Below are 11,884 nucleotides of genomic sequence, written 5' to 3'. Positions count from 1 at the left end.
CCTCTGTCTCGATGTGTATTGGTTTAGTCTACAATTTGTGACATAACACAATGGCAAGGCAACATTTTATTATCGTAAATATTTATCTAGAATTGAATATTGTTTTCCTTATGGTAATATCAAAATATTGGTTATTACACGTGATTTCAACATCTGAATATCCTTCTGTTGATTGAAGGCCTACTGCTCTTTGTGTGGAAAGTGGCTTTCTGCGTAAAGTTTCACAATTAGCGGGAGTTAAACAAGCTCTTCCTTTTTACTCCCTTCCTGACAGTTGGTAAGGACCCGGGGCAGCAGAAAAGAATGTTGCGACTACTCCACTGCCATATGGTTTAAGAATGGTCTTTAACACAAAGTGGTCAACATGATTGATTAGGTTAACCCGCATTACCGTACATAAACAGTTTTTACTGAGCCGGTAGCAATAATGGCACGCATCTGCGTCTCTGAAAATGGGTGTGTTTTGGAAAAACGACCATGAATAGCAATTGATTAGCATTGGGTTCCTAATGAATAAATCTCAATAGTAGGCAGTGGAAATAGGAGGGTTGTTGCCTTTCTCCCCCGCATCCTTGCTGTTCTAACTGCAGTCTGCTTGAATATCTCTCGGCACATTTGTAACACTTGCAACCAGATCAAGGGAGTTTTTTCAGACAGTGCACACAATTGGTGTAATCGCTTGGAATCGTTGTGGTTGAAAAGTCAACTAGATTTTTATAGGTGCATTATGGAGTGACTCAGCCAGACCTTGCCAGATAGGCCTACAGGTTTTTTTTTCTAGGTTAGGGTAAAGAACAGTGTGACCCACAACGCGATATAAGGCATCTGATTCACTGCTTGCCTCATCACACACATCACAATGTTTTGAAAAGGAAACTATTTAGCAGTCTACATGAACAACAAATGTTACAGAAGCTTGGATAGAAATAATGATACATAATTGGTATGTGGCAAATAAAACCAAGCTTTCGTTTACATGTCATTCGATAATATATGTAAAAATCCATATTTATCACGTCGTTACCTTAGTCTAACAACGTTAAATGAACGGCTTTCATTTGATGTTTTTCATACAAATGCAAGAGGAATGCTGGAATATCTGTACCGCAAAATAGAATAAGCAGTTTTCCGGAGGCAGTCTTTTGTTACAAATGCTCAGATTCATTTGTTTAATCAAATGTCAGCTAAACGAAGAAGGGCGAAACGTGTGAGTGTAATTATTTCTAATATTAATGTATTAACAATTAAATAACCATAGCAATACTTATTATTACAGATAAACAGGCTACTTTGTGCTCAACTGGTCAAGTCTTACATGGGCACTTTACATTGTGTCCCTAATAATTCCTGTGTGTTAACATAGTAGTTACATTGGTAGGTTCAGTGTAATTACAGTGGAGGTAGGCCTACACATTGTTAGGCTTACAAATGTTTTACTGGAGGGGTATACTACAAAGAATATCAGTGAGTTACCCAGCTAACTTGGCTAAATGATGTGAAATAACCTTTCTAATTTGGGGGGGGGGGGGGGGGGGGGGGGGGGCAAGATAAGCCATTAATGGGCAAGGTCTAATTGACTCAACAACCAAAAACACATTTTTAGCTTAATTAACCACAAAATATGTTATTTCTGGGGTTTTTCATCAAAGTTAGCCAGCTAACTCATTTATCCTGTGTTGTAGTATAACCCTCTGGTTGTGGCATGCACAATTTCAACTATTTGCAAATGAACACTTATGGAGAATAACAACTGAGTGATCAAAAGTAATAATTTTAAGGGAGTTTGTTTAGGCCTACAAATCTTATGCATATGCAGTATCACCACTCCCATAGCCCATTATGTCATTGGCCTGGCACCACTGTTCTTGATGGTTAGTTAAGGAATGTACTCACATATGCACATTCTATGAAGTAGGCTATGTACTTCTGATATCAGTTTTGAGATGGCACTTTATGGTATTTACTTGGAGATTGTGGTACAATGTGTACTTTCTACTAACAGTACTTCAAAGAATTCAACAAGTGGTAACTGCACGGTGCCTAGTGGTGCATGATTAATGAATCCCAAATAAACAAGTAATAGGTCCTTATTGTATCATTACAATTTCATCATATACTTTAAGTAAATAGCTGGTAATCTCTTTAGAGCATACAGTGGATATGTATTGCTCGACATAGTTTTACACAAAAAGATGCCCATTGATATGGTTACAGATGGGTATCAGTTGGCTTTAAAGCTCAAATATACTGTGCTACAAAAGATTACATGGAATGTATGGTGTGTGTAAACAAAGGCCATGACTGAGAATAACATTGACTCAATAGCACAAATCATCCTGTATGACTGAGTAATATTAGAAAGACACAGATGGCATGAGAAAAATAATTCTAAACAATGTCAAGCAGCACCATAGCAGCTCCACTGATAATGGCCCTCATGGGGATGGTCTCTCCTCAGTCAACCTAAAAGTGAAGTAATGCATAGAATGAATCAAGTCTGCCACCTAGTGGAATGTTATCACTTAATGAAGAACATTAGAACCAGTCGTCTGACAGTCATTAAAACAAAGGTATCTCGTATGAGATTTGGGTATGGCTTTGAGAATAGTGAGTTAACATCGATTCCCAATGCTGGCATGCCTGGATGTCAGCTGCTCCTATCCAGCGTGACTCATCAGCACAAACCATAAAGGGGCTGTAAAATAGCATCAAGTATGTACAGATCAGTTCCACTGTATATAGTACAGTTCATGAGAGTTTAGGTGCTTCGAAGAACAAAAATATTTACCAGAATTTAGAGTTCAGTGTTAGTTTTGCAGTACTCCAATTTGATAATTCCGGACTTGCACCACTGAAACGTGAACTAATAAATTACAATTTTAGTGACAAGCGTTAATTTTCTGGTCTATAAAAGTGTACATACTTTCACTCCATTAATCAAATGCACTAAAGCTTCAATGCTTTTATTTGAGGTTATATCTTCCATTACTGAGTTGAGACAACATTGCACAGTTCCATTGATAGTTGCTTCCATTCCATGTTGATGTTGGCTTCCCATAATTGAACATAGCAACTGTTTTTCAAAAATTCTGTGCAAATCTCCACAGGTAACTGTAAAAAAAAAAAAAACTGTACATGTCAATTTTCAAATATTTATTTTCAAAAATACAAAACAAGCAAAATATGTACACACTGTTAAAATATAATATATTTAATACAAAATATATACAGCTGCTGAGGTCATTAGAAAGGGGGAAGTCCTTGCCTGACATCTCACCCCAAATGTAATTCTGAGGCCGGAAGCAGTGCTTTGTGAGGATTCTGAATGGTCAGCTAGCTAGCAACATTGAAAAGAGTTGCCGTGTGGGGAATCATAGGTGGCTCGTTTCAGCTTGTTTTATCTTGTTCTTGATACCATGTATTGTTTTGAGGTTTGACTGATTTCATGTCAATGCTAATGGCAAAAATTCACTAGCTAACCAACAACTAATGTATGAAGAGAAGTACTCATTGTTTATTTAAAACAAATACACTTGCACATGGAGACTAGTTTACGTGTCAACAATCTAAGCCAACCCTGTCTGTTTTGCCCCATAGTCGCACACACGTCGGTTGTTGCTAAACAACCAATGAGTCTATCCATCGCTACATACGTTCAGTCTGAAACTGCCATCCTAGAAGTTGTTTGTCTGACTTCAAAATGAAGGCCTTTGTACAAAACAAATTCAGTGATTGGATCATCTAACAAAGAGTAGCAAAATTGGTGACATCATGTAGGCCGGCTCTGGCCCAACCCCTCGATTTCTGGGACCATTTAGAATGTGTGTGCATTCTAGAAACTGTCGGGGGGGGGGGGGGGGGGGGGGGGCAAACCCAGACTCATGGTGGACAAGAAACATCAGTTGGCCGGAGTGATGTGGATGGGTAGCCAGGCAAGAAAAGTTCTATCTTGTCCTTTTGTCCTTAATAGTGTAGTGAAGGACCAACGGTTGAGCCTGGAATAATAAAAAACAATTGATTACATGTAATCCTACATGAACATAAATCAAACTAATCAGAAAGAAGCTCCCAAATCAATTATAACCCTGTTACAGGATTTGAGGTAAGTCAAAGTATTCTCTTCTCGCACTACAATTAATTATTTGGATTTATGAAGGAATATATACACACTGAGATCAACGTCAGCATGATTTAACTTCTTAAATATATATGCACTGTTTGTCTTACCCCCAAACAATGTAGTTTTCTAAGTAACATACAATTACTTTCTTCTTGTGCTTAGAAAACATGTTTGAATTGAGAGTAAGATTTCCATAGACATTGTATAATTTGAAGTCACTACAGAATATTGATTTGGAATATTATTTCCTTAAATTCAATAATGCTGTTTCCACCACAGAGCGTCCAAATGGAAAAAGTTCAAGTGTAAAGGAATTCAGTGTGAAATTGTTGGCTCAACTTGGGAGGTACCTTGCCAAACCAGTGAGAGATCCACAGCCGTTTCATGGTCATGTGATCTGGAAGGGACTCATTATTGAACAACATCTGGATCTGTGATGAAATGGAGACCACACAGTGAGGACAAAACATGACAACTGGTCCTGGGTCAACTGTACAAGCGCACATATGCTCCATTTCCAGTTCTCTGAAACATTCACATACACAGGTTAGTTGTATAACATTCAAAGCACTCGACTGAAAAGTTGCACAAGGGATTATCTAATAGGCTACACTTTTGTAGTCATAGGACATGGTTCCTGTGTTGTAGTTTTGGACTGTTTGCAAATAGGTACACTGCACATGTAATGTAAAATGGTGCTGATATGTCCCTCTTAAAATGTAGTCTTCCTAGACAATCAACTGACCTGGTGCTTCTCCACATTCAGTCGATGACACAGCACTTTACGCAGGTGTCTCACCTCAGCTCGGACCGAGCAGCGCACAAACTTCTGCTGCAGAGACGAGGCAGAGCAACATTACTACAACTCCAATTCCACACGTGATTCCAAATGATTACGGAATTAAAAATGGATATACCCCCCAAAAAATGTGGGCAATTCTACTAGGGACTGACAGATACACTCAAATTAAATACAATTGCAAAAGCATTGCTTGTGGAGACCCGATCCAAACAGAACAGACCACTGCAAGTTAAACTAACAGAGACCTCTGGTGGCATAGTGGGGTTCCATTCCACACACGACTTACATGAAGAGTCAGTTTGGTCTTATCTTTTTTTTCAGACAGAGATGAACTGTAGGGACAAGAGAGTACATGATTAAGCATGAAACACTGGGAGGGATTTTAAGGGGCATTTTGAACTGAAAGAATTTCAGGAAACATTTGTGACGGGGTTTTGATTTTAAAATGTGAACTTCACCGGCTATATCTAATAAAAACCCATTTGAATGCCACCGTGTGAAGGTTAATCTCGTTTTTTTTTTAGGAGTGCTCATTGCCAATCAGTGGTGTAGTGGAGGGCATATGCAGGTATAAGCTGTATACCCAGTTATTTTCCAGTGGGTATTGCATATACTCCTTAATCCCCACAATGTTTGTCAAAGTAGTGTAGGTATACGCTGTATCAATGGAACAAGATCAGAATGTTTATCTTAAAAATGTTGATAATTATTTCTTCGTTTTAGGCGCTGCAAGTTTAGACCCCTTGACTTTCCACATTTTGTTACATTACAGCCTTATTTGAAAATTGTTTTTTTTTTAATCCTCAATCTACACACAATACCCCATAATGACAAGGAAAAAACAGAAATACCTTATTTACATAGGCATTCAAACCCTTTGCTAGGAGACTCAAAATTGAGCTCAGGTGCATCCTGTTTCTAGAACTTGGGAGCAAAGCAGAGACATCCTTGATGAAGAACTACTCCAAAAGTGCTCAGGTCCTCAGACTGGGGCAAAGGTTTACCCTCCAACAGGACAACAACCCTAAGCACACAGCCAAGAGAACGCAGGAGTGGCTTCGGGACAAGTCTCAATGTCTGTGAGTGGTCCAGCCAGAGCCCAGACTTGAACCCGGTCTCTGGAGAGACCTGAAAATAGCTGTGCAGTGACGCTCCCCATCCAACCGGACAGAGCTTGAGAGGATCTGCAGAGAAGATTGTGAGAAACTCCAAATACAGGGGTACTAAGCTTGTAGCGTCATATCCAAGAAGACCAGAGGCTGTAATCACTGCCAAAGGTGCTTCAACAAAGTACTGTGTTAAGGTCTTAATACTTATGTAAATGTGATTTCATTATTTTATACATTGCAAACATTTCTAAACCTGTTTTTGCCTTGTCATTATGGGGTATTGTGTTTTAATTGGGGGGGACAAATATAGAATAAGGCTGTAACAAATGTGGAGAAAGTCAACGGGTCTGAATACTTTCAAAATGCACTGTACACAGAGGTAGGTCTATGTGCAAATGTTACAAAATACAATTTGAAAACACCATTAAAGCGGTTTCATAGGCAGAGATAGAAATATCCCTTTGTTATTTTGAAAGAGGCGAGCTAAAGATAACTATGGTGAGTTGCTAAAATGACTAGGATAATACCTTTGGCTGCTAGACAATGAAAGAAAACACATAGTACATGAACACGAGGTCTTCATCAAATAATTGCCTTCACATTTCTATGGTGGGATTTTGGTTATAGGCTACTTTGAAGCAAGGTAAGACATACCTCAAGAAGTAAAATGTCCAGGTTTCAACAGCATATTGACAAGCCAGCAGGACACATGCATTTTTCATGGTAGGCTATTATAGCTCAATAAATCATTGTCACCAGTTTGCAAAACATCATAAAATACTTAAACACTTCTGCCCCTGTCACACTGACTCACTGGCACAGGAAACTCTGCAGGCTGGTACCAGTTGATATGTTAGTGAGAGCTCAAGACAGACAGGCAGAGTACATAGATGATGCGATGGAAAGACAATCTGAACCAATGCAAACAGGATATATTCTAGGGTGGCAATGTTTTAATTTGTTGGCTTTTATTGGACAATAGCTGACAATTACTGGAAACACTGGGGGGGGGGGGGGGGGGTAGAACCAAAACTGAATTTAAGCACTAAGCACTAAGTATCAGTGATAATCCACCTGCGGTCTGAGAATAGACAGTAGGCTACTTACTGTAGTTTTGTCAAGGCATGACACAAAATCTTACCTTTGCCTCTCTAGACAAAGCGAGACCTGCTCGTCATATCTGTAGAAGTGGGCCTTGGAATGGTCAAAGCTGGTAAAAGGTAATCCTGTATCTGGTATGGAGTCTAGGGGTGACACACAGATACCATGTAAAAGTAGAAGCTGTAGATTGACAAAACATGAAAAATCTAATTAAAATCTAAAGGCTTACCTTCCCCAGGCGGTTGAACAACTCTCTCAAGCCCACGCGACTGATAGAATTCCTTTATTCTCTTGTCTTCACCTGTTTACAAAGAACATAAATTAAGGACCTTAGAAACACTACCACATTAAAAAAATATATTTTATCAACCCACGCTAAATTGATAATGTAATGACGCAGGTGTTTATGTAACACCGTTACACTAGTTCTCATTGCGAACTTTACAAATGAGATGATTAGGAGTTAAGAGCGTTTTTCTAAGTAAACAGGAGAAACAAAATCAAACCATTAAAGTACTATGTAACAAAAACTAGAACAAGTATTATTGTATGAATTTCAATGTACTTACTTTCTTGAAGTCCTGGAACCAGTTTGTAGACAATGTCTTGCATCACTCTATCCAATTTCAGGTTCAATAAAGGCTGGGTTTCATGGATCTTTATGTTGCACATTGGACAATACTTGCTGGTTTGGAGGTATTTCACGATACAACTTTTACAGACTGAAATAGAAGCAGAAGAGACATTGGCCATTAATGTCCCTGAAAAATGATGTTTTATAGTAACATTAAAATGCACTATACAAACTTGTTTTATTACTATGTACACTACATGACAAAGTACGTGGACACCTGCTCGTCAAACATTTCATTCCAAAATCATGGGCTTTAATATGGAGTTGGTCCCCCATTTGCTGCTATAATAGCCTCCACTCTTCTGGGAAGGCTTTCCACTAGATGTTGGAACATTGCTGCGGGACTTGCTTCCATTCAGCCACATGAGCATTAGTGAGGTTGGGCAATTAGGCCTGGCTCAGAGTCGGCATTTCAATTCAACCCAAAGTGGACCGATGGAGTTGAGGTCAGGGCAGACCAGTCAAGTTCTTCCACCCTGAACAAAAAAAACATTTCTGTATGGACCTCACTTTGTGCACAGGGGCATTGTTATGCATTAAAAGGAAAGGGCCTTCCTCAAACTTGCTACAAAGTAGGAAGTGTAGAATGTCATTGTATGCTGTAGCGTTAAGATTTCCCTTCACTGAAACTAAGGGGCCTAGCCCAAACCATGAAAAACAGCCCCAGACCATTATTCCCCCTCCAACAAACTTTACCGTTGGTACTATGTATTTGAGAAAGTAGCATTCTCCTGGCATCCACAAAACACAGATTTGTCTGTCGGACTACCAGATGGTGAATCTTAATTCATCACTGCAGAGACTGTTTCCACTGCTCCAGAGTCCAACGGGGTCAAGCTTTACACCACTCCAGCCGACACTTGGCATTGCACATGGTGATCTTAGGCTTGCGTGCAGCTGCTCGGCCATAGAAACCCATTTCACACGAAGCTCCCGACAAACAGTTATTGTGCTGATGTTTTTTCTAGAGCCAGTTTAGAACTCGGTAGTGAGTGCTGCAACTGAGGACAGACGATTTTCACACGCTACGTGCTTCAGCACTTGGCGATCCCATTCTGTGAGTTTGTGTGGCCTACCACTTCATGGCTGACTCGTTGTTGCTCCTAGACATTTCCACTTCACAATAACAGCACTTAGTTGCCCAGAGCAGCTCTAGCACAGCAGAAATTTGATGAACTGACTTGTTGGAAAGGTGGCAGCCTATAACCGTGCCATGTTGAAAGTCACTGAGCTCTTCAGTAAGGCCATTCTACTGCCAATGTTTGTCTTTGGAGATTGCGTGGCTGTGTGCTCGATTTCATACACCTGTCAGCAACAGTTGTGACTGAAATGACAGAATCCACTCATTTGAAGGGTGTCCATACACTATATCTACGAAAGTATACTGCACTTTTGAAGCTAGAAACATAAGTATTAAGCTGCACTTTTAAATCTGTGTACGAGACCAACAAACTTTGATTTGTACGCATTCACAGGCAGTATGTAGGCTAGTCCACAAGTCTATAAAAGTTAGCCTATTTCTTAGAGAGGCAACTTCATAAACCAAAACATAGAACACACAGGCTAGGCCCACTTACATGTATGCAGACACTCGGTAATAGTTGTGGCATCGATGAAGTACCCAGCACAGAGATAGCACACTATGTGCTCGTTCAGGTCTTTGATCTTCAACTTCACTTCCTCCTGCAACAATATTAAGTTGCTATTGAAATCTCAAGAATATAAAGTATCCCATGCAGTTTCGTTACATTGTTGCTACTTGGTGTAAACAATATATATATATATATATATATATATATATATATATATATATATATATATATATATATATATATATATATATATATATATTTTTTTTTTTTTAAATGGCAGAATGACGATATTCTAGAGTAGCCTGGTGACTTCATTGTCGATTGCGCGTGCTCTTTTCCACTACTTAGAGCAGGTGGGTGTGTCAGGTGACTGCAACATTGTACCTAGTTATGATTGCTAACACAATGGCAAATAATAGTGTAGCATCTAACTTTACGTTATATCTTTATAAAGTTATATAGTTAGCAACCCAGTACGCTACACACGGAATTGCAAATATTGGACACAGGTAAGACAGTCACTTACAAGCAAGGTTTGACAAGCCCGTCACGAGAAGCTAGCTAGCCTAGAAAACACAATTAGCTGCTACTAGTTAATAAGTGTAAAAACTTAAACATCACTGTCAAAATATTTTATCCATGCAAAACGCACATTAGTATTTTAACAAACAATGCACCGCGTTTCTGGTGTAAAACGGGGGGAATGGGTCGTTTGAACGGTACACATTTGCACGAATTACCTGCATTAGCTGCCCAGAACAACAACACGGATAGACTTCCGCACACATGGTAGGCAGCTCTCTCTCCATCACTTAGGGACGGGAGAAAGCGCTCGCATTGCTGCCTTTCCTTGTCGTAACTAGTTATGCGGCTAGATCCAGCCCTGATCAACTCAAACAATTCTCACTGGTCTATAGAGTCCGAAATTAATTGGTACCTACCTCATTTCGTAACGGGTCGAGCTTATATACGGACTGGAGTTGATTTCTTAGCCGCATAGCTATCGCCATTGGCCCTTGCTCCGCCATCTTTGGGAATTATTCGTATTTCCGGGTGGAAGGAGTGTTCAAGAGCATGCTCCAAGTCCGTTCTGTGGCTGAATTTCAATCATCTTTCATCGTGCCCTGCCCTCTAACCCTTCACTCGCTTCCTACTCTGTTTTCTCACTCGCTTCCTACTCAAAACTCACCATCAAACGTCAGTGACGTTTTTATGTGTTAAGTATTTTAAATAATAACACCTCGAAAAATACTAAACTAAAAGCAGAACACAAATTACAGAACGGTGAGTCCTGTTACTCCTCTTGCATTTCTTAGCATACAGCTTCTCATGATGGGTTGTAAAAGCTGCGTGTCGATTGCTATACTACTTTCAACAATAAATCATATTTGCATGGAGAAATTAAGTAGGCCTACTAGTGACAGCACTGGCACCTTCTATGACATAAGAGCTCACTGTTAGGCTCACACACAGAAAAGTTTTTGAATAGCCTTGAATGGTAGGCTCTGTGCTACCAGTCTCTTGTCAGTAGATGGCACTGGAAGCATACGACTCAATATTGTTAGACAACAGCAACATTTATTGGGTAGAAATTGTCCATATAAATTGTTTTTCACGTTAGTTGTTGGCCAACATCTTAGTTTGGAGATTGCAATCACCACTACGGTTATAGAGCATAGGCTACTCATCCACAGGGGTAGGCTACACTGTGTGACATATTTAGAAGAGATGGTGTTCCCAGTAACAACAGTCCTAGTTATAAAACTATATCAAATTATGTCCTTAAATTTAACCAATTTCCCCTTAGGTGAATCTTTAAAGATCACCACTACATATTGCCTTTTAAAATATGTAATTTGTACCATATGGAAAGATATTGTATGGTCACTTTGAGCGCAGGTTTGATGTGACAAGTTTCAGAGAAGTAGCATCTATAAAATAAAAATAAAATGTAAGTTAACTTTTGAGTCGCTCCTTCATTGATGGAAAGTGCTCTGGGCTGTCTTGAACGTGTATTTAGAATTTGTAGTGCAATCCCCCAGTGGCTTTCTATCTGTGCTCCACCTAAATGTTGTCTTGAGCAAAAGCTCATGTCTCACTCTTTGTAATATGTCAATGTCGCACTCATTCAACATATGTGGCACATTGTCTCCCACTCCATGGTAAAGCACCTTGTTGTTTGGTAAGCCAATGGAATATACGCATGCAGTGTCTTTTGTACCCCATTTGGTGCAGTGGCAAAAAACTGTAGGCCTAATAGGTGCATTTAATTGATTCTGGGAATATGTACATGATTTACACATAACACATTTTACGTTTACAGAGGAATTTTACTGAAGGTTTAAAAAGGCTTCTAAAGTTAGAATTTTACAATGCAGAATGTAAGAGCAATAAAAGCAATAAAGAGTAATAAAATATATAGCTCCGTTATTGTGTATTTTATTCCTCTTGTGTTATTATGATTTTATTTTTTTAACTGCATCGTTGGGAAGAGTTTGCAAGCAAGAATTTCAAGGTTAAGTACAC

The 11,884-nt window shown here is 39.3% G+C and overlaps 1 protein-coding gene across 5 annotated transcripts; it reads right to left on the bottom strand.

Moving 5' to 3' along the window:
- Positions 1-3,138: 3,138 nt before the first annotated feature.
- LOC110488897 (polycomb group RING finger protein 1) lies at positions 3,139-10,795 on the bottom strand. Of its 5 annotated transcripts, none has more exons than XM_021561346.3 (9): positions 10,300-10,795; positions 9,344-9,449; positions 7,702-7,854; positions 7,362-7,433; positions 7,173-7,275; positions 5,209-5,254; positions 4,866-4,952; positions 4,471-4,551; positions 3,139-3,995 (listed from the first exon to the last, which is right to left on the bottom strand). In XM_021561346.3, exons 1-9 carry the CDS (start codon positions 10,384-10,386, stop codon positions 3,945-3,947), a joined length of 786 nt encoding a protein of 261 aa, XP_021417021.1. In that variant the 5' UTR covers positions 10,387-10,795; the 3' UTR covers positions 3,139-3,944. The 5 variants fall into 5 exon arrangements, with proteins under 5 accessions (XP_021417021.1, XP_021417022.1, XP_090054182.1 ...); XM_021561347.3 differs by having other exon boundaries at positions 9,344-9,446; positions 10,300-10,428; XM_090198056.1 differs by having other exon boundaries at positions 9,344-9,453; positions 10,301-10,428.
- Between the last annotated feature and the right edge of the window lie 1,089 nt (positions 10,796-11,884).

This window comes from Oncorhynchus mykiss, chromosome 14 (genome assembly GCF_057628025.1).
Source record: "Oncorhynchus mykiss isolate SJ-2025 chromosome 14, ASM5762802v1, whole genome shotgun sequence".
Lineage (NCBI taxonomy): Eukaryota > Metazoa > Chordata > Actinopteri > Salmoniformes > Salmonidae > Oncorhynchus > Oncorhynchus mykiss.
This window is presented reverse-complemented; position numbering and strand designations above follow the sequence as displayed.

Bases quoted from the DNA above. Each gene is read 5' to 3' on its own strand.
- LOC110488897 (XM_090198056.1), bottom strand. From the start codon at position 10,386: ATGGCGGAGCAAGGGCCAATGGCGATAGCTATGCGGCTAAGAAATCAA. The intron at 7,434-7,701 runs GTAAGTACATTG...CTTTGTAAACAG, and splicing joins GGTTCCAGGACTTCAAGAAA to GTGAAGACAAGAGAATAAAG. The intron at 3,996-4,470 runs GTACCTCCCAAG...TTATTATTCCAG, and splicing joins TCTCTCACTGGTTTGGCAAG to GCTCAACCGTTGGTCCTTCA.